Below are 23,580 nucleotides of genomic sequence, written 5' to 3' on the forward strand. Positions count from 1 at the left end.
TTAATTTTTTATTAAAGTTTTTTTTAAATAAAATCCTTTCTTTTTCTATGCTCAGTACATTAATCGAATTTTAACTAATATAGATACATCATTGTGATCTATCTATCTATGTAACATTTCAATTACCGTGAATATATAATAATACAATATTTAATTTAATAATATCTTATTACGTCTCATATCCAAGAATTATAAATATTGAGAGTTAAGATTATTAAAATTAACTAAATTTTGTTTGGTTAGAAAAACATAATGCAGAAAATATTTACATAGTATTTTTAGAAAATAAAATATATTATATTTTTTAAGATTAAATGTGTTTTCAATCTTTAAACTAGACGTGAAATTAAAATTTATTTCTATTTCAAATTCATTTTATTTAGAAATTTTGAAAATATATTCAGTTATTTTTAAGTTAAAGTTAATTATTTTTATTTGTTAAATTCTTAAAATTTCAAGATCAATCTCTGTTAAAGTCTTGCAAAAAAAAAATAATTTTATGTCTAAATTTAATAAAAGAAAATATTTTACTTTTCTTATCAAAATTTTTAACTTATTATCACATCTAATAGTTTTATAAAATTACAATGATTTGCATGTAAACTTTTTATTTTAATTCACGAAGGTTAACTTGTTTCTCACTCCCCACGAGAACGTGCTTTCTGAAAGCCTAGGTAAAAAGAAAAACATTACGAAAAATCTTACCGTCTAATAATGCTATTTTTACAAAAAAAAAAAAATGAATGAAATATGAAAAACAAATTTTTGAATCTCAATTTTTTTGAAAAATTAAAATTTATCTTCTGCCAAACATTTCATGTATAATGAGAAATATCATTTTAGAAGAAGACAACATATAGTTTCTATTGTTTTTTATTAAATTTTACGAGTTTTATTATTTTTTATTATTCAACTAATGCTACTCGTACGTGTTCTCTTTTATTGTAAAATTAATAATGATTTTAAATAATAAAATAGTAAAATGACTATTTTAATTTATAGATTAATTAAATTTAAAAGTAAAAGTAAAATATAATTATTTTAGTTTAAAATAAGAATTATTTTAATAAAATGTGTATAAAAGAATATCCTCGTACATAAGTAATAAATTCTCTAATTTATTTTACTTGTTTTGCATTTTCTTATACTTACTTATATTGTAAAATTTTAAAAAGTAGAAATAATACTATTATTAATTTGGGAAATAATTACCAATGAAAATAAATATATTAATTTTATAAATTGTAAGTAAATTAATTAGTTTTATGTGTTGGTATAATTATATTAAGTAGAAGGTAATCTTGGTCGAGTTATTATTATTGTTAATGGAATAAATATTGTTACTGAATTATTGATGTGATTTTTGGAACAAAACTCGAAGACAAGAAATGATTGAGTGAAGGGAAAATGGCGGAGTTAGGACGCGCAATTGGATCACGTGTGGATTACGGTGAATGATGACAGAGGATGATGGATAAGTCACGTGACGGTGGGTCCAGAGCGTGTGTCCCACCACCATCTACAGCGAAGGAAGTAGCGCCACGCGTAAACAACACGCGTGGACATGCCATTGGAGCCCCAAAGCAAACAAAAAAAAAAGAGCAAAAACGGTGTTTCCATCGCATAATGGAGAGAGAGAGAAACGCGAACACCGCACCGTATCATATCCAATTCCAATTCATCATCACTCTCACGCTTTCTCTCTTTCTTTCCTTTTCTTCCAAATTCTCTCTTTCTTTTTAACCTAACCCTACAATTATGCCCCCAAATCCCATTAACACAGAAAATCGCAATTACCCCAATTTCCTCACCCTAGCGTAGATCGATCTCTTCCTCCTTCTGCCGCTTTCGTGCATTCGGGAATTCCACTTCTGGTTCCCTGCTATGTATGACACTTAGTATTTTCCCTTTTTAGGATTAGGGGTGGGTGGTTGGTTGGTTGGTTCTTTTGGCTGCGTCTCGCTTAGGGCTCCCAACTTTGTCGCTTTGAATGGAACCTCGTGTTGGGAATAAGTTTCGCCTGGGTCGGAAGATCGGAAGCGGCTCCTTTGGGGAGATCTATTTAGGTTTTTCTTTTCTTACGCTTTTCTTTTCTCTACTTTTTTTGTAATTTCGCTATGTTCTCACCACTTTGGTTGTTTCTCTTTCAGGTACTAATATTCAAACAAACGAAGAGGTCGCAATTAAGCTTGTGAGTCTTCTTCATCAATTGGGTTTCGGATTTTATTCCTTTTTCAGTAATCTCCCCGTTTTTGTACCCTATTTTTTCGTTTTGTTTTGATCGTCGTTTGTTACTTTGAAGTGTAAGATGGGGTACAAATTGTGAATTTTGAAATGGATTTTTGGGAAGGGTGGTTTCATGTAGAAAGGGTGCTTTGAATTGCGAAATTCGGTTTGGAGTTGTAGTTTTGTCTGGCCTTCTTAATTACATTTGGTGTATGATGGTATTCTAGATGTTTAGCATCACGACTGAGCTTATTGCTGCTTATTATTTCTTGGAGGGTGACAGAGTCATCTCTTAGAGCATACCTGTGAAAGACCTCTGACTTTTTTTCGATTTTAAAGCTTTCAAGAGATGCTAGGATGTAAGTAAACTTGTAAACAGGAGTAGGGTTGTGACAGGGAGGGAATCATTAGCCAGCATAAAATTTTCAGGAAATTTTATGGTAAGTTAGAGATATAATCATGCTAAAGGTAGGTTGTACTTGGTAAAATGCTATGTTGATCAAGTACAGTGTTTATTGAGCCGGAGCTACTATATTGATGCTTGGATGCAGTGCTAAACAACGGGTCTCATTATCTTTGATATATGCTGGGAAAGGAGTTAGCTCAATAGATTGGAGGAGGGGGATGAATGAGAATAGAAAGTTTTGTTGTTTATTCAATCAAATTCGCCGCTCCTCACATAATATTGGCATTTCCCTTCCTATTCACGATAGGCGATGTGTTATTTTTAATGGTTTAGGTTGGGGAGTGGATTGGAATTCAGTAGCATTATTGCTTTATACTAATATGGGTTAACAATTAAAATTGTGTCATGTGTAACCTGTTTAGCTGGTGTTTGAAGATGAACATGGTGCTAATTTTAGCATTTGTTTTTATTAAGTATTCGCTGGATTCTTTACATCTTCAAGTGCTCTAGATTTATTTACTTGCACTTTATTTCTTATCCCTTCTGTGCTTTTAAATTAGGAAAATGTCAAGACAAAGCATCCTCAGTTGCTGTATGAGTCCAAGCTGTACAGAATCCTTCAGGGAGGAAGTAAGGACCTTTCTTACATTAATTGTTGTATCCTATTTTGTTTTTGTTTGCGTTTCCTTCAAGGAGCATAGTACTGCCTTCCTCTGTAAATTTAGCTCCTTTATAATTTATATCTAGCTGTAACCCAATTTTGGTTTTGGTAGCTGGAATCCCAAATGTCAGATGGTTTGGAGTCGAGGGAGATTACAATGTTTTAGTGATGGATCTGCTGGGACCTAGTCTTGAAGATCTATTTAACTTCTGTAGTAGAAAGCTATCACTGAAGACAGTTCTCATGCTTGCTGATCAAATGGTAGGCCATAATTAATTTTGTAAACTTTTGCATGCCCTTTTTCTGTAAATTTCAAAAGAACTTTTTTTAATGATCCAGATCAACCGTGTTGAGTTCATTCATTCTAAATCATTTCTGCATCGAGATATCAAACCAGATAACTTTCTAATGGGATTAGGAAGGCGTGCAAACCAGGTGAGTAGTCTTGTTAAAATGTGGACTTTGGATATCTTGTTTTTTCTCATATGTGTGGAGGTACTTAATGCATCGATGTGCATGTAGGTTTATGCTATTGATTTTGGTTTGGCTAAGAAATACAGAGATAGTTCAACACATCAACATATTCCTTACAGGTATGAATATTTATCGGCATCCATTAAATTGAACTTAGTACTTATCTAGGACCTAGTTTATTACTCTTGTAATGTAAGGTCTTGATGGCATCATAGGATATCATAATTTGAGTCACGCTTGCCCTGTGCCATAGTTGTAACATGTCAAGTTGTCGTGTACTGAGCAACTGCCATATTAAGAAAATTAAAAAGAGGATTAGGGAGGGTATATGTTGTTGTGGTTTTTATAGAGAATGTAATCAATAAAGTTTGCATTATCACTTAGCATACCTCATGATGGCCGTCATATTGGATATAAAGTTGATACTTGATGCCATTTTCCAGGTCATTTGTAACTTATTGATATAACACTGCTAGGGATTTGAATATTATAGGACTTTAGGTAGTATGACAAACAATTTCAGATCTGTTTGAATTTAAACGTATTGTTAGAAATCTATCTGAAATTGAATTGATTTCATTGGTGCATAATTTTATATATAATTTGGTATTAATTAGTTTAATGCCAGATATTGTTTTGTTAATTTTGTTTAATGAGGTAAAGTCTGTTTGACTGTGAACATTAATTAGAAAAATAATAAGGAACAGCTGAAGGATGGAAAGAGAGTAAAGGATATAGAATATTGATTTCGGAGTTTTCTATTATAAATTCTTGTTAATAACCTAAAAAATCTCAATTCTGAGCAAATGCTTTAAAAACATAGAGTGAGTGCTGCTGTTTGAATATCAATTTATTTTGTGATATGTTCAATCATGAATAATGCAGGGAAAATAAGAATTTGACTGGAACTGCAAGATATGCTAGCATGAATACTCACCTTGGCATTGGTATGTGTTACTTCATGAATCTTTACTAACATATGAATAATAAATTGTTAAATTTTGTTATCTAATAGATACATGTTGCTTCTACTTCTGTGGTGATTGATGCTTAGAGCAAAGCAGAAGAGATGATCTGGAGTCTCTTGGTTATGTTTTGATGTACTTCTTGAGAGGAAGGTGATTGTTGCTATCAACCCTACTCTGTTGGCTATAACAATGGTAAACTTTCTCTGATTTCCTTTTTCTTTGTAGTCTTCCTTGGCAGGGACTTAAAGCAGGAACAAAGAAACAGAAGTATGAAAAAATCAGTGAAAAGAAGGTTTCTACCTCGATTGAAGTAAGTTAAATTATAAGTCCTTTTCTAATGTACGTATATGTCCCTTTTCTTGATACACCCTGAGGATATTTTGCTTATTCCAGGCCCTGTGTCGTGGCTATCCAACAGAATTTGCATCTTACTTTCATTACTGCCGATCTTTAAGGTTTGATGATAAGCCAGATTATGCTTACCTCAAAAGGATATTTCGGGACCTTTTTATACGTGAAGGTTTGTAATTATTATATAGTGTAGAATGGATCCTTTTTGTCCCACTTCTTGAGTTCCTTGTATATTTTTCTGTTTCAATAAAAGAAGACCATGTTTTGTATTTTTCTCTTCTTATCAAGTTAGTATTTGAACAGGATTCCAGTTTGATTATGTCTTTGATTGGACCATTTTGAAGTATCAGCAATCACAGTTAGCCACTCCTCCAACACGAGCCATTGTAAGTTATTTTCTTATTGCTTCTTTGGGATCATTTTTGACATTGTGCAATTGATGAAACCTCCTGACACTTATTTTATTTAGGGTCCTAGTGCTGGAACCAGTTCTGGAATGCCCCCAGCTGTTACTAATGCTGATAGGCATACAGGTATTTTATCCAAGTTCACTTGTAGAGTAACAGGCATTTGTATTTTGATCTGTAACAGACATTTTAGTTTAGTAACCTTATCTCTTACTTGTATGATTTCCTTTATGTTCATGTAACTATGCTTTTTCCCGTACTGTCAGAAATGAACAATCTTTTCTTTCTGGTATTTTATTAGTTTGGATAATATTCCTTTCATTGATTCTTCAGAAATTATTGATTTTTAGCCATCTCTTATTTATTAATTTACCTTTTATAACTAATTTTGGTTTTTCCCCGTTGGTTTAGGTTTTTGGCAGTATAATACCCTTTGAATGTTTATTTTATATGGCTTTTAATTTATCTTTTGGTCTGTATGGTGATTTTCTATATTGTCTCAAAGGAGGGGAAGAAGGGCGACCTCCTGCTGTGGTTTCAGTGGATTCCTCAAGGCGCAGAATGTCAGGGCCCATTTTAAATACTGTAAGTCTCAGCCAAAATATCGAATCATCAACAACTGTCATTAAGGACCTTGTTCTGATTTTTTAGGGGGCACGGTTTACTTGTGGTTCCTTGACATGGTTTCAGATTATTGTCACTGATCTGTAAATCAAATCTGTGTTTGATGTGATGCTATAGAATTAGAATGTGCAGTATAAGCTTTACTTTTCTTTCAACTCTTGGCATTTCTTTTGTCCACTCTATAATTGCCTAATCAAACCATGCAGTTATCAAGTGCCAATGTCTTGGGTCAGTCAAGTGGATCATCGAGGCGGGTTGCTGTTTCTGGTAGTCGTGATGCATTTGTTGGTACTGAGTCGGATATTCGAACTCGCACTGCTGAAGCTAGCCCTGGAGTAGCACACAGAGGTTTGAGTGGGCAAAGAAGTTCACCAATTGGATCTTCTGATCCCAAGAGAGTTGTATCATCCGGGAGAAACGCTTCTCATGTGAAAAATTATGACTCTGTACTCAGGGGCATGGAAGGTTTGCAGTTAGAGAATGATGAGAGGACCCATTATTAATGTCTCACCTAGTGAATTTGTGATTTGATAGGCACTGCCAAAGTTGCTTATGTTGCTAAGTTGAGCTGTGAGGAAATTTGGATCTGAACATGAAATTCTGGCTTTGTATTGTGTTAACTCATCTGCTCAAATGGATGATGCTGAGAAGCTGAAATAATTTGTGAGCTAAATCAGGGATTGTGCTTGCTGTATAGCTCAGTTTTAATTGGCACTTCTGGCTGGAACTCCTAAGTTTTATAACATCTTTTTCTGTGAGTTATTATATTGGTTTACCAGATGTTTTACAGTTTCACGTGGATTACAAATGTCAACTATCAAATACCAGCGAAAAGTGTAATTAGCCATTGTACTCATTCTGGGATAAGTTTCCCCTGCTTTCCACGATGTAATTGTCTTGCAATTGTTTTGGTATTAGGAACTTGAATGTTCTTACTTGAGAGGTTCCTACAAAAGCCTAAGTCACAATCTCCAGTTTTTCTTGTATGTATTTTCTTTTGATCTCTGAAAAAGGTTTTCATTAAATTGAATTGAAATGTTCGCTTTATCTGTCATGTCTGGTAGTAATTACGTACTTTTATTTGGTTTATGAAGCAAGACTTGCTTAGCTAATTCTGCATCCTTATTTGCGCTGTTACAAAACTAAATAATTTAAGATAACCCAAAGCTTTCGTAGCCTTGATTTAGATGCACGAGTTTTATTAATTTAAAAATTATGATCATATAATTCAAAATCGAGCATACGTCCTAAAAGAAACAAAAACAGTGACTTGCATGCTTGTAGATATTGGTTTCCCTTTAATGATAACGTGTATCTTAACTAGTAAAACCTTGCAAACTATTAGCATTTTAACCATGTCAAAGTGTTGCAAAGAACTCTAAAACTCTGTATTATGTCAGTATCTCGCATTTCAGAGCGATATAGTGGTTTTTCAAGAAAATATTTTATTTTAAACAATAATGCATCCTTATTGATTACGCAGTTACTTTTATTTTGAACATAACCCTGTTTTGATACATTATAAAGTACATTTCCATTGTATAACTTGACAGTATTTAGATGAAATAGGTAATAAAAAATTATCGTTGAGGATCACCGAAAATTCTTGTTAAAATATACAATAGAAATATTTTTACTGTGAGGGAATACAATAAAACCATGATTTCATTGAATATGTTGACAATATTTTATCGAAATGCATACCAAACAAATATTTTGCTGTATTATTAGGATGAAAATATGCAATAGAACAAAACATTTTTTCTGTGGGAGTGTCATACTTTTATAGAGATGAGATTTCTAAGAGTGTGTGTTCTAATAATAATTTGGAGTGCAATAATAATAATGTATTAACTCTTGCAAGACTATTAGTTAATTTGGTTTGACCATGTTTCTTTATGCTATTATTGTTGTATCGAATTTTCTGCATCACATTCTTATCTAACAATTCTTTAGAAGATTTCCAATGAAATAAATTGAGTGAGTATTAAACGGATTGACCAACACGTTTTTTAATTTGGAAGTCATACAGACACTAAGGTTTTATGAATTTCTTGTACTTCCCACTAACCTTCTGCCAATAATTTGTGTCCATCTGTTGGCCTCTAATTTAAATTTGCCTCATTTGAATTTTAATTTAAATGTTTGTTATCCTTGTGGATTTTGTTTTTTTATATTTTTCTTTAATAAGTCAATAATTTTTCGAATATAATGCCAAATGATATTGATTGTAAACTTCAATTTTCATTTTTAGTTTCCTTACAAGCTTTAAAAAAATGTTCTTTTATTTCCCAAAATATCTCCTATGGTAGTATAAGAACTTTTACGCAGAGGTAAAAATTTCTTGAAAACTCAACACAATTAGATTGATAGAAAACACAATTGAAGTGATTTATTTTCAAAGTAACTGTGGTGCATAACATCTTTTAAGAATGTTTTAATCGTAATTCTAATATTTAATCTTGTAGTTGACAAGTTATAAGCAAATAAATCAGCTTATTAGATTATATTTGTTTAATAATACTAATTTAACAATACTAACTCATAAGTTAGCTCATAATTAATAGGTTAATCTCTAGTTAATAAGTTATTACTAGCATATAAACTTATAATTTTTAAACTAATAAGTTAATTTATTGGAATAGAAGTATTTGATTTATTAATTAATAAATCAGTTTATAAATATAAAATAACGTAAAATATATATTATATAAATTTTATTATATTAATGAAATTGTTGATTTTAAACAAAAATATATTATTAATTAATTATAGTTTAAAATTTTAATACATTTTTCTGCAGTTGTGTATGTTTTTTCATTTGTAAAAAAAGTCATGTTATTTAAATAAGTTGATCTAATAAGTATTAATCAAGTTAATCTTTTATTTACTTTTATTTTTTTATTTTTCATTTTAACTACCATTACATCAATTTTTATAATTTTTATTTGTATATAATGAAACATTTATCATTTGAACTTATAAGGGTTTTTTTTGAAAAAAAAAAAATTTGAACCACAATCAATTAAAAAGCAATCCAACAAATATTAAAAACAGATCAATAATTGATTATCTCCATAGTTGGTAAAAAGAAATAAAGATAATAATAAATTGATTAAAATGGTATAAAGGATAATATTTGAAGAAAATTAAAGAAACTACTTTGACATACTACCTAAGTAATGTTAGTCATAACTTATAAATGAATTAAATAAGATAGGAATTAACTTTTTGGTCTCACGAAATGCACTCTTACAATAAAATTAATTTTCTAGGACATCAAAGTGGATAGAATGTTATAGTCTTTACCATCATTAAATCATTCCTAGCTTGGATTTAGAAATTGCATATAACCTTTTTTTTTTCAAAATCATAGACTTAACACCGAAATATATGTTGACAAGACCCAAGATAAATTTAAGATACCTAACAAAGTCAAATGTATTAGGTTTCACACATTAATAAAATAATTTGAATTGATGAAGAAAGATGATAACAAATTTATAAAAAAAAAATTTCAAGCTAATGGATGCTATGAATAAATGTGGTTTCTTGACAAGACAACTTACACATAACTGTAGACAAATATTTTGATTTACTTATCAGATGGTTGTAGAAAAAAAAAAAATCTTGATATCGATACCTAAAAGGTTTGAAGTCAAGATCTTGGCTGTTGAAAAGTCTAGTAGTTGACAAACTCTCACAATTACAGAGCTAACAAGCAAACTTCATGCACAAGAAGTCTCAATAGGAAGTGACGAAGTTAAAGAAAGTGTATCAAAATAAAACACATTATTAGACCATTTTCAACATCAACATTCAAGCAATAACAACAAAGGAAGCTGAAGGTTCTTCAAGAAAAGAAAACATTTTATCCTTGTTTTTGTTGCAAGAGAGCCAACTATGATGAAAAAAGATTGTTGGTACAAAGCTAAATGTCCTTTTTGACTGTAACTATTATTATAAATTTTGATCACAATGAACAATATTGCAATTGAGGAGAAAGAAGTGAGAGTACCAACTGGAACAACAACATACAAAACTTTACTTATTGACATTTGCGGCACTGCACCAATCACACGACCAAAGAGGGAAAAAAATTCTATATCACCGAAGAAAGGAATGATAAATGCCAAAGATATTCTTTACTTTCAAGATTCAAGAACTAGACAGAAACTTTTCAGTGTTGCACGAATGCTAAGAAATGGATATCCAATTTCTTAAAAAAAATTGCTTTATCGTTGATGAATACTGATCAAGCATGATACGGGTTGAAATGATTATAAAAAAAAAATATTTTGTTTCATTCAAGGCCATGATTTTACTGCCCAAATTGATGGGAATGTTACTTGATGTCAAAGATGTTAAAAAGTTCAAAGAAGATAAATTTGAGAAGAACAATGTTGGCATTGGTGTTTAAAGATAGGAGTTAAACTAAATAGCTATGGTGACGATGATTAGACCATGGATACAAAATGAGTAAAACACTTCTAAATTTGAGGATAAAGCTTGATATTTGCAAGACAAATCCCAAAGAGAGAGTCACAGTTATTGTTAAAAAAGTTGTGACCCAGACAAATAATTAGACTCTTCACTTAATTGTGTTTCCTTTTATTGAACTTTGATAACCTTTAAATAGGTGTAAATTAAACTTTGAACCAAATATAAATAATAAAAACTGATAATAAAATATAAACTTACTTAATCTCTGTATCTTATATCAATAAAATAAAATAATCCTACTCCTAAATAAAAGGAAAATCAAAGCTATCTATCTTTATTTTATATCTATCAAAATCAAACTAAATATTACTAAACCCAAAATAATAAAATAAGATTTCATTGAATCCCTAAAATTAAAGTTTATCCTACCAGTTATGGGATCTTGCCTCATTTAAATTTTGAATAAGTTTTTAGGTAGCTTTTTTATTATTCCATATTTTATCTTTAATTAAGCTAATAAAATATGAAAAAAAATCTAGCTTCAAGTGAGATTGTTTTATTGGTTGACCAGAAGAACTAAATCAATTGGTTTCACTGGTGAAAACCCTGACACAAGGCAAGTTATGAGAGTATTTGTACCTAAGGAATTCTTAGTCCAATAGCTTGGTTAACACACTAGTTGTTTATCAAATCCTGATGTTTAACTAGGATTAACTTTTCAAGAGAGAGAAGTAGACATAAGAAACAATTATGCTTAATTCTGCAAACAATGAAAGAATCATTGAAGAGTTTAACAAGGAATTTAGTTTTGTTGAAAAACTGTAATATAAGACTTTAACATGCATAAAAAACACTGCAGTACCAAATTAAATTCACCTGCCAAATTTCCCTCCAGGTCCTAGTTAGAAAAATACTATTCCAAACCAGTGAATCGCATTCACTTCTATGCTAGAGATTCAAACAAAAGGAAGGGGCACGGATTGAAAGTCTTAGATTGATGCACTAAGACTATTAAACAGAGCATAACAAAAGTAAAAAAGCTAGAAGAATGCACTCTTTACAAAATGGACTAAATGAAGACAAGAATCACAATTTCTCTTCCATATTACATTCTTTATGTGTACTTTTAGCAGGCACATAAATAAAGACTAAACAGGAAGTAAATTATAAATTATATGATAGAAAATATAAATTATTGTTATATATAATATGAAACACCCCACCCACCCAGTTGAGAAAAGAAGTTGTAGTTGTTGTTACCAGCCATAGACAACTCTGTTGCACCTGTCCTTGAGCCACTTAAAACTCTTCCTCAGAGACCCTTTCAGTTTTCCTTCCACAGAATACACCTTGTAGCTGGCGACCCTCTTTTTACGCTGCAACTCGGGGTCACTGAAGCTCCAACTTTTCGATGTGGACCCATTTGTGGATTTCCCCTTCTTGAACTTGGCATCGTTGATGTTGTTGTTAGTCGTTTGGGTTTGGGTTTGGGTTGGGTGCACGGAAGAGGCGTAGGAGGCGCTGTAGCAGCGGAGATCTTGCATGCCAGTTCCACGGTAGGGCTCAATCTGCATCCTTCCGTCACCGTAGGATTTGGATCTGAAGTCTTCCATCGTCGGTGGAGATTGGGGAGAAAGGGAAGGGTGTTTTTCGCGAACAGGAACTTAGGCAGACCAGAACATGTTTTGTTTTGTTTTTCACCGATGATTTTTTGCGTTTTCTTTATCAACTACTGCTGGGGGCGCTGACTACTATGCCTTTTTGGCGTCGGTGCTAACTTTTTTATTTGTAATAAAATTAATAAAATAAAAGGGTTTTGCCTTTGGTTTTTTGAGCGTGGATCATGGAGCCAATCGGAATGTGACACACAATAAATGTCACGTGACAGGCACGCCGTTGAAATTTAGCAGTTGGGTTGCCAAATTGGATCGTGTGCTCTTGCTGCTTCATTCCATGCCAATTTATAGCTCCTCATCATTATTTACTTCCCATTGAAGAGTTTGACTAAACAAGTATTTTTCATTCACAGACTCTGTTGTATTTTTCTGCTCAATAACTTATTATTATATATATAACTAACATTTAATGATCACTTAACCGCACCATAAATATGGATTAAATACGTTTAACTTTCGAAATTGCGATAACTTATTTTTAACATAACTATTCCAGTTCGTATTACTCTCATTATGGTAACCAACACCAATTACACATAACATATATTAGTCAAAATTAATGTTTATTTATTTTTATCTTTTTATTATATTTGATCTTATTCTACAAAGTATTTCTTTTGAAAATTCCGGAGATTATTGGTTAAGTTTAACATGCAAATGCAGCTAAAAAACTGTGAAATTGAAGGACGTTATTCGTCCGTGGAACATGGGGATTCAAGGAAGAAATATATTTAGCAAAAACCATTTACATCTATCTCTCTAGTAATTAACATTTAACAGAAACCAGTTACAGTGTTCCTTGGCAGTTACGAATGCCAGTGCATGACTCTCAAAAATGCATATATTGATACAATTGCCTGAGAGAAGGGGGTAAGTACATAGGTGAAGATGAATTAGCCTCGCGAACTGGTATATCACGTGCATATTCATTCAGGGCAGAGTAGCCACTGCCAAGGTAGTATAGATGTAAGTACTCCAAGAAAACAATATTGAGCAACATAACCACATCAAATATACACTTCGAAAATTGAAAAAAAAAAAAAACTCGTTAATAATGCAATGCCTAGCTCTGGTCAAGTTTGATTTTCCTATTCATCAAGTCGTGGTAGTAGAGCAGTACACACATAGGTTGTCCAAGGATACTGAATATGAACCAAAAAATCATATTTCCAACCTGGCATGTAGAAAATAACAAATTATCGAACCACCGAATCAAATTCCAGATGATGGAGTTTTTAAGACATTATGAATCAATATGCTTATACACATACCATTGAGTTTCTGAATTTATTTTGCAGATGATGAGTGATCAAGACCAAAGGAACCTAGAAAAAAAGGTATTCATCATCAAGTCAATTGAACCAAAAATATGAATCCAAAACATGGCATGAATTCATTACTCCAGAGAGCACTTTCTTTCCGTTGGGCATAAAAAAGCACGGACTTTTTTATACGCTGGCTTCACCTTTGTCGGGAAGTGTCAGCAAATTTGTGTTAATTTTACTGTCAAATACTTTAGTTTAATAATAGAAGGTCAGCAAACAGCAGAATGATACAGTAACTTGATTTTACCTGAAACATAATTCCACCGAAAGCCCACAATTTGAATATGTGGCAAGGAACAGCAATGCACAGCTGCACTCAGAAGAAAGAGAAATCGTAAGAAAAACTCCACAACTCTGAAAGAAAACGTCGAAAACAAATTACAACACGTGCAAAAACTTATTCATGGATAAAGGAAATAGGGAAATTTTGGTGCCAAAATTAATACTGTGATAACCCGAGTAGAAACTAGAAAATGCATCAGTCCATTAAATATTTCGTTTGATCCATTTTCAAGATATGCAAATCGCAGTATCTAAGCATGCCAAGGTAAATGATACAAGGTACTTGAGATTTTGGCAGCTGGATTCCTGAGGCTATCATCAAGTTGTGGATAGTTCAAAGACAACTAATATATTTAACAAAGCAGTTTCTAACTTTCAATCGTCTTCCACAAAGTTCCAAACAATCGAAAGGGTAGGAAGAAAGATACTCCAAGTATAAATTAAAGCAAGTTTCTTTGAGATTTCTATTGTGTAGCATGCAGACAAGCACACAAGCAGAACAGCAATTTTGCCAAAGTACCAAAAAAAGGAGAGAAGAATGTGCAAATAAATCAACAACACACCTCATGGAATAAAGCAGAAACCAGGAAGGCAATTAAAAGAGCAACGGCCTGTACAATGATGAAATATAAATCATAAATATATCCAGAGCTCAAATAAATAAATACCACTATTGTTTGACCAATGAGAAGCAACTATGTTAATAAGACAATTTTTACAACCAAGTCCAAGGGAAAAAATCACAAAAGATATATTAAACATGATTATATTTAATGGAGTTCCTTTGCAATTCTTGTTCATGTGAGTCATCGTTATGCATTCCAGAGTCATTTATCTGAAACAACAGGAACAGTAGATGAAGTTGGATTATTGTTTATCGGTTGACAACTTTCTACTCAGCCCCAAGTGCATCAAATATATCAAACCATAACATTAGTCCATAAAAATATATACATACTTTAAAAGAACTTATGTAATAGATTTGTAATAGACTTATTCANGATCAGAGTAAAAGTAAGNCGTCCATTTCACTTCAANTACGTTAAATGTGATATCTTACTGGCGACCTCAGATGGTAAACAAAGGCATATCCTAAAAAGTGATGTAACGTTTAGACCAAATTAGTTTAGGATCCATCCGTAAAACAAGAGGATGCTTGATTACCTTTGGTATGCCTTGCCTTAAACACGGGAAATATAGGTGGCGGATCATCCATTTGTGAACAGGCTGCAATGTAAAAGAATCCACTCAATTGTATACAAATGGTTTAGAATTACATGTGATAAACAATCAACTATATGTTCTGAGATTCAGAACCATTTCTTCAATAACAGATGGAAAAACGCTGTAACTTCCCTTTCTCCCTTCTGTTAAAATAGTCTGAGATGTCAGCCCTCATTATACAAGAAAGGAAAGTTAAAGAAAATATACATGTTTGTATGTTGACATGAATTTCATGGTAATAAGAGACCTAAAATCATTTTGCAGACAAAAAAGATGTTGATCAAAATTCAGTCTGGAAAAGAAACATACCATATTCCACATTCTCCAATACTGATGGAAGCAGCAGCAACACCAAAAATACAGAAAGCAAAGAGAATAGGTCAAAAAAATCTCTTCGATTAAAATTGAGAATAATGTAAGTAAACACCTAATCAGAACAAATACACTTACATCTTCAACAGTTTTGGCATTCCACCAGTCCTTGTAGAATTCACGATCACCAAACCGAAGAAGCTCTGCCAGTATATTTAACCTACATTGAAACAGTCACTCGAAGGATAAGCTGCTTCAAATATGAACTGAATCTTCAAAAAAAAATCACAGCTAACCTTTTCTAATACCTACAAATACGACAAGCAGATCAGCAATTATGCTTGCACAAAAAATGAGCATAAATGAAGAGTAAACTATCCTCATTGGCCACAGGAAATATATACAAACCCATAAATGAAACTAGGGTCATAAATCCCTTATTCCGTCAGAGTTACACTTAAATTGACCATTAGTGGCTGACAAAAGGCTATAAAGCTAATTTTAGATCTTAATAAGTACATATTCCTGACAGCAATAGTATCTGCATGCAAACCTTTAAATCACTTAGATCTTACCACTGATGATGCAATAATTACTATTGAGGGTTTTTAGTAAGGTGGATATTACTACCGGGATGCTTAGAAAGATTAAATAATTACAGACTTATAACATCATCATCATCAGAAAATTGCTAGAGTACAGAAGTCAAGGCATTAAACACAAGAAATTAAAACAATAATTATTCAATTTACGGCAAGTGAAGATAACTTCATATTAATATATTGCAAGAAAAATGCACACATATATGCATGTTGAACAAAATAAGGGATCGTATACCAAAGGTGAAAAAAGCAATAGAACATGCAGAGCCACACATATAAATTTGGAACAGAAAGCTTCAGAACTCTTTCGATGGCATAAAGAAGGTCTCCCTTAAAAGGATGCTGTGAATTCTGTACAATAGGATTAATGTACTGCAAAAGAGCACAATCGAAACAACATCAGAATACCTAACAACAAAACAGAACTGGAGAAAAAAAATTCACAAATAAAAAAGAGAGAAAATGTAGAAAGGAACAAAATTTATTATCCAGTACTGCTTACTTGTTCAATAATAAAACCCATAACTCCTGTAAATATTATCAGCTTGACAACTTGACGAAACACCCAACCCTTTCGAATATAAGGTGTGCGAGGATAGCTTTGCTAAAAAATCAGATCATAAAACAAAATACAAATGTAAATATGTGATAAACTTTGCTCTCAAGAAAATTAAAAAAAGTGCAATCCACATGGAGATACATGTGTGCATGAAAAAGCAAAGGCAGGTGAACTGTATAAACCTACTTAAAGAGCAACCAAGCAAAATTTTGGCAAATTACGTAAAAATGATGATGCCATATTCTCACAAAGTATCAGAAATGTATGACCCATCATATGGTATACTTTATGCCAGGGAGTCATATAATACCCATTCTCTTCAAAGAGACTTAGGTTTTAAATTTAAGTGAGAAGCAAGCACTATAATATGCAGATTGACAAACAGAAATCCAACCCCCTCCCCTTTCCTCTCGCAAGGAGCATGAGGAAGACATTGACAGGCACATTTTGTCTAGAAACTAGCAGATTGCAATTGGGAAGTATGTGAGGAATTTTATACAATTGGAAGTATAAGGATAGCTAGAGAAAGGATTTTGAGATTGCTGCCATAGATTTTGTAACGCAATATTTGGTGCTACAAATTGTTGGGTTGTCTATAGGCATGAAAAAGAAATAGAAAAGAATTCATATGGAAAATCGTATCAAATGATCTCACGTAAAACTCACTGGATCAATTAATCTTGTTAGGAAAGAACTTAATTCCTTGCTTGTAAATTAGTGGGGATGGTTAGAGCAATTAATTTGATTATATGTTAAAGAGGATTAGTGAGATGATTTTATCTGAGGATTTGCTCTATTTTGAAAGGAGAAACACTTGCCACAGAATTATGCTCTTTTCATTGTCCTCATTCAATTTCAATATTCAGTACATGAAGCATTCATTTTCTCATGTTCTGTCTCTTGGTTCCCAACAGTATGTCAGGCACCGACTAAAAACCTCATACATATTCGCAACAAAGACATGTGGGTGAAGTCCACATAGCTGTGCCTCTAAGCAATATAATAAGAGAAAAATGAATACAAATTGTAAAATAGGTGAATCTAATGAGGCAACTCTACAACCGTTACAAATAAATCTTATTAAATTACTTGAAAACTGCTACCTGGTAACATAATGTAGGAGCAACCATGAAGTATGCCAAGCTCTTGAAGCTCACACTGTAAGGATAGTCCATATTCACAGTATTGGGTACTGCTTCTCCCTATAACACAGGAAACGTGTTTGAATATGTGGGGTAAACAACTGTGTATATATCACCCATTCACACAAGTGAAAAGCTCCTCATCCAGATATAAGGAAGTCATAAAAGGGAAAACAGAATTTGAATAAAGACAAAATAAACTGTACTTTAGAATATTATGAAGTTTTAAGAGAACATGATCTGTGAACTACAGCTTAGTTAAGCACAATATTCTTGTTTGAAAACTAATCATCGAATACATCATAAACATATAGTCCTCTTTAAAGTATACAAATAAGTGGAAATGAAATTTTGTAATTAATATCTACCAACTTATAAGTGGGAACGTTTGTCCTTATTTAGTTATTTAATTGTCAGGAACGTGTCTTTGATACTGTCAAAAGCAGTTTTAATTTAGTGGTTCAGTCAGTTTCTGTTTCAAGATAGTTTCTGATTTTGTTTTCCCATAAACATTAATAAACAACTCCTAAAATCAAGGAGCAACATCTTTTTTCAGTGTATATACACTGAAATACACAATAAAATATATGCTTCGTCATTTCCCAAATAGAAAAATTCACATTACTTCTCTGCAACTTTTATCTTCCTACATTTTTTTTTATCTCAATTAAAAGCCAACAATTGGTACAAGAGTTTTCTTTTTAAGGGACCCGTGAAATGGATACTGAATAATGTTTCTCACATGTTACTCCTCCTATCTTTGTGGGGAGAACTGTGACCTTTGGATTTGTGGGACACTGCAGAAAAGGATTTAGTCAACAATTCTAGGAGTGGGACTTATTTGTTAGGAAATTTCACTTAAATTCAATTGGTTTTAGGATGATCTAACTTCATACCAAGGCCTATTTTGGTAGGCTCGCTTGGTTCGGAAAGCATATGCAAAGGAGGGATGTTCGGAAGGCCCTCACTACTTGCCTCCCTTGTTGGAATGCAGCTTATAAACCTGCTTACTGCCAATTGGTTGAGTTAATTTTTGACATGGCATCATAGCCTACAGCCCATCTTGATAAATCATCTATTGGGAAGTCCCAAGCTACCTACCTCAATTTTTGAGTGCAAATTATATATTTATTGGGCAACTTTGATTGAGAACAATTAATTTTAAGATGAAATTTGACACATGATGCCCAAAAATCCCACCATGGCTTTAATAAAGCATCACACGGAGAGAAAAATCAAGGCAAAGTCATGCCTTTTAGTCTATGTTTTCCATACTGAAGTCATAATCCTTAAAGCATCAAATTTAATTTAGGTCTATTGGAAGGAAGTGTACCCAGAAGACGAAAGGATTCAAGAGATGAAAGTGTTGAACTTAATGATGGAATTAGAGTTGCAAAGAATGAAATCGTTTGAAACAATTAAGGATTACTCAAACAAATTACTTAGCATTGACAATGAGGATCAATTATTGGGTAATACATTTTGTGATTATAGAACTGTAGAAAAAAGTCTGGTTATAGTGCTAGAGCAATATGAAGTGTCAATAGCTGCTTTGGAAAATACAAAAGGATTTATCCAAAATCACTTTGGTCAAACTATTGCATGCCTTTCAAGTCCAAGAGACGTGAAGGTTTATGTGGCAAGATTTTGTGGTTGAAGGTGCACTACCAACTTAGAATTATGAAGTTGGAATGACTTCAAACAGCTAAAGAACCAGTAATGGTTAAAGGAAAAGTATCCACCTTGTCAGAACTACGGCAAAATGGTCACCAACCCATATAAATGTAGAACAGCTGATGCAACCATTGAGTATAATAAAAAGGGACTTGCTTGCTGTTGATCAAGAGGAGGAAAAGTACTTGTTTGCAAAAACACGAAGAACCACCTGGTAAAGTGGAAAAAGCTATTGATCAAGAGGAGGAAAAGTACTTGTTTGCTGCTACATGTTTCACTAAAACAGAACCAAGTTAGAATTGGCTTACTAATAGTGGTTCTGCAAACCACATGACAAACAACAAGGATCTATTCAAGGAACTAATAACGTAAGCACGTCAAAAGTTCAGGTTGGAAATGACAATATATTGTCGCGAATGGAAAAGAAATTGGAACAATAACAAACTACTCAAATACAAAGTTAATTTTCGGTATAGTGTAGATTCTTAAAATTGATAAAGAATTGTTGAGTGTCAGATAAGTACTTGAGAATGGTTAAAAAGGTTTTCTTTGAAAACAAAAGTTGTTTGATTAAAGATTTAGATGACAAATATATTCTCAAACTAAAACTCGAAGGGAAAAAACTTTGTTTTGAAACGCATTGAGGGAGGAGCAAGGGGCAAAAATCTGAAGACCAAGCTAATATCAGAATAAGTCCCAAAGTTGGCAGTGGTGTTACTGAACAAAAAACTAAAGCTATTGAGAAAAACGCACAAACAAGCTGATATAGTTGAGTGAAAATGCTCTAAGAGAAAATTTGTTTGGAGTCTAAAAAAGAAGACAAAATAAAGAAGAAAGCTGCAAAAGTGGAACATGGTGGGAAGTGTTTAAAAGACTCTGATTGAGAACTTATTCAGCAGGTTGAACTTTTGAGGAAGTTAGAAGTTTGCCACCTCCAAGGCAAGGAGGAGTGTTTTGAACTTGCTTCAGATGCTGCCATAAAGGTTTTTGTTTGAATAAGTCAATTGGTAAATTGATAAGAATCTGTCATCATGTTGTTAGTGGTCTAGTCAGTTTCCGTTTTTAAGATATTTTTTTTAACTTTGATTTCCCTTATCAACAATAACTCCTAAAATTGAGGAGAAAGAGTTTTTTAGTGTATCTAATACTGACATGCATGATAAAATATATGCTTCAGCATTATCCATAGAGAAATATTCACATAAATGTTATCATGTTAATAACTTATGTCTTGCATGAACTTATGTTTTGTTTGGTGTATTTTGAACTCATTTAATAGTATTGTGCTACTTGACTTAGTTACTTTATTATGTCATTCATTTATAGGTATTTAAATATTTTTTATACAAAGTAAACTCTTACAAATTTGAGAGTCGAGTTTACAAAGCTTTTCTAGTTTAGTAAATCAAGGATAGCTCAGGGGTTTGAAAGGCCTAAAGCAAACTTAAGAAAAATGTCTTTTCTAGTTTTTTTTTTTTTTTTTTGGAGACCTAAAGTAATTAGTAGTAAAATAAAATTGAGGCCTTTTTTTTTTCTTGGAGGCCTAAAACAATTAGTTACTAAAAAAATTGAGACCTTTTTTCTTAGAAGCCTAAAGCGGGGTTTTACTTGCTTGGGTCTTGAGCCAGCCCTGACATAAACTCTAGAGTTTTACAATGTTACATTAGACCATGTTTGGTCAAGGAAAAATTAGATGAAAGAAAAATCACAGAAAAAACAAAACAATGAGAGAAAACAAAAAAGAGAGAAAAGTTGACTTTAAAAAAAAAAAAATCTCTCTACAAAGGATATAATATTACCTTTTCAATTGATTTCGTAAGTTGTCTCATATCATAGCTCGTATGTGCATAAGACACCAATTTTAACCAGACAACACAAGAAAGTAGCATTAAAGTGACACCCGATAGAAAAGCAGAATCACACCTGCAAAGGAATGTTACAAGTCAGTATAATAATCCATCTGCCCCATCCTTATCCATGAAATGACTAACGCACAGCCATGAGAATATTTTATCCCTCAGCAATCATCTTCATTGCTCAATGTTCATATAGCAATCCAATAATAATTAGAAAGGTAATTCAATTTCATCATCAGTGCAGGAGAGTGACAATGTTTGGAATGTAATGTAACACCGTTATCAAGTATCAACTTAAAGTCATATTCTATAACAAAATTCTTTCAAAACGGATGGTGTAACAACAAATGTCATAACAAAAAAGGAGCCAAGACTGCAGACCCAGCATAGATTTTGATGAATATATGCCAAATAGCTAAACTAACCTGAGAATCACTAAAATTGGATACAAGACCGAAGCTGAGGTAATGCTTATATGAAGTAGAACAACGACCTGCAACATTAAAGTCAATATAATATTCCTGTGTATAGAGATATTGAAGATTATTCGGTTAAGAATAGCACATTACTACTAATCATATACAGTAAATGAAATTTAACAAAAGCTCGCATGGCTTGATCACTTACTGATTCAGGTATACACTTCCGTTGTGCCAACTTTTCCACTAAAAAGGCAGTAAAAGGAAATACCACAAGAGAAAGGCTGTAAATGCGCACAATCACATACTGTTACAAAACATTTGAAGAAACAAACCTCAAAATAATCACACAGAACGTAGTTTATCTTCATGAGAATTCATGAAGGGCATTACCAACACATGAAAAGGGGCCAGTCACTCAATGAATATGAACTAAACCAAAAGCCAGACTTGATCAAAAAGCCATACTGCAATAAAAACACACAATAAGAGAGACAATAAATACTGAACAGTCAAAATTAAGGCCATACATAAAATAAAGAAAATTATTGCAGGTAAATGGACAGTTAAAGAGGAAAGAGCAAAACCTTCATTAGATTCTCGATGATGAGTCTGCTATTTACTGCAACAAGTACTACGATACAGAGGTTGAAGAGGCCCGCGTGACTCTGCAGCTGATTGAATAATTAGTAAACAAATACAATTACAGGGTAGGTAAGAAAAGTCCCTGATCCACCAAATGTATTAAATTCAAATCATAAATTGATACCAACTAGTTTCTAGTACAGATAAATTAATCAAACAAACTCCCAGTATCAGTTTCATACACTATTTAAAATACCTCAAAGACGCTCTCATTCATGACCGTGTTTTTTATTTCTTTGAGTTGTTAATTATGCCCAACGGGAGCAAAACGGCAAGGTTCTATTCATTTTCAAATAGTTTCGGAGTTTAAGCATCATTAAGGACGAGTTGACGGCCAAAACCTGATGGAAAATGCTGTCGGAACTGAGAGGACTTTCCTTGACTCTACGGTGAGCGGGGACCGAAGGCCGGTAAGCGAAGTCGAGGACGGAGGTTTTATTCTCATGCTTTTGTGGTGGTTGTGAATAGCCAACCCCGCTGTCCACGGTGTCCATGAAGTCATCGGAACCGGAATCCTTGACCAAGTCTTCGCCGGAGCTGTCGGTGGACTCCGGCGAATTGTAGAGACCACCAGCGGAGGTGGCGGTGGGCCTCCGGCGAACAGTAGAATGCTCGATAGCAGTGGCTATGGTCTCAGGCTGATCAGGAATCGCCATTGAAGAAGAAAAAGAGAGTGGGATTACTTCCTCAGTCTTCTCAAGAAAGAAACAGGTTTCGACTATTGTTTTAATAATTATTAAAATTAAAATCTGAAGAGAAGAAACAAAATTTCCTCCTATATAAGGGTTTACCACTCATTGACCAAATTTTCCGAAATTAACATTAATTAAATATATTAAATTATCTTAGAAAATTAAAATAACATCTTTAAATTAATATATTTTCAGATATTCTTTCATATATGTTATACAGATTAAACTACCAGTATACGTATGAGTATTTTAAAATATATAAATTATATTTTAATTATGAATTATATAGATATTTTGAGCATACATTAATTTGTATTTATGATAATTAATATATATTGTGTTTTAATTAATATTTTTTTAAATGTTGAAATTAAACTTAGAAAAAAAATATGAAAGAAAAATTAAAAAAGGAATATATGAGGGTAGGAAGAAAGAGTGGTGATGGTGATGTTTGTTGGGTTGTGATTAGATAGAGATAGAAAGGAATATGGTTATTCCCATAAATCTCTGAAAGAGGTGGTGAGACATACTAATGTGAGAGATGCTAATTTATGACAAAAATTAACTTTCCGTAATAAACTTTTCATTGATTTTTTAAAATCTTTATTAATA

General features: G+C 32.5%; 3 protein-coding genes across 4 annotated transcripts; 1 reads left to right on the forward strand and 2 right to left on the reverse strand.

The window, feature by feature from the left end:
- Positions 1–1,621: 1,621 nt before the first annotated feature.
- On the forward strand, positions 1,622–7,164 carry LOC106768609 (casein kinase 1-like protein 1). The gene is made up of 14 exons (XM_014653848.2): positions 1,622–2,066; positions 2,151–2,191; positions 3,193–3,262; positions 3,406–3,554; positions 3,633–3,728; positions 3,816–3,886; positions 4,653–4,714; positions 4,822–4,885; positions 4,961–5,045; positions 5,129–5,255; positions 5,390–5,472; positions 5,556–5,619; positions 5,999–6,078; positions 6,324–7,164. The coding sequence occupies exons 1-14, from the start codon at positions 1,991–1,993 to the stop codon at positions 6,618–6,620; spliced, it is 1,365 nt and encodes a 454-aa protein (XP_014509334.1). The 5' UTR covers positions 1,622–1,990; the 3' UTR covers positions 6,621–7,164.
- Positions 7,165–11,609: 4,445 nt separating this feature from the next.
- LOC106767463 lies at positions 11,610–12,323 on the reverse strand. Its single transcript, XM_014652369.2, has one exon. It carries the CDS (start codon positions 12,171–12,173, stop codon positions 11,817–11,819), a length of 357 nt encoding a protein of 118 aa, XP_014507855.1. The 5' UTR covers positions 12,174–12,323; the 3' UTR covers positions 11,610–11,816.
- A 643-nt stretch (positions 12,324–12,966) lies between these two features.
- On the reverse strand, positions 12,967–23,042 carry LOC106769144 (diacylglycerol O-acyltransferase 1A). 2 transcript variants are annotated; one of them, XM_014654633.2, is made up of 16 exons: positions 22,618–23,042; positions 22,219–22,305; positions 22,025–22,098; positions 21,840–21,915; positions 21,638–21,705; positions 21,156–21,279; positions 17,644–17,742; positions 16,484–16,585; positions 16,217–16,353; positions 15,518–15,599; positions 15,377–15,397; positions 15,008–15,070; positions 14,407–14,454; positions 13,809–13,871; positions 13,508–13,561; positions 12,967–13,410 (listed from the first exon to the last, which is right to left on the reverse strand). In XM_014654633.2, exons 1-16 carry the CDS (start codon positions 22,930–22,932, stop codon positions 13,300–13,302), a joined length of 1,524 nt encoding a protein of 507 aa, XP_014510119.1. In that variant the 5' UTR covers positions 22,933–23,042; the 3' UTR covers positions 12,967–13,299. The 2 variants fall into 2 exon arrangements, with proteins under 2 accessions (XP_014510119.1, XP_014510120.1); XM_014654634.2 differs by having other exon boundaries at positions 22,219–22,299; positions 22,618–23,040.
- Between the last annotated feature and the right edge of the window lie 538 nt (positions 23,043–23,580).

The sequence above is a fragment of the Vigna radiata genome, chromosome 7, assembly GCF_000741045.1.
Source record: "Vigna radiata var. radiata cultivar VC1973A chromosome 7, Vradiata_ver6, whole genome shotgun sequence".
NCBI lineage: Eukaryota > Viridiplantae > Streptophyta > Magnoliopsida > Fabales > Fabaceae > Vigna > Vigna radiata.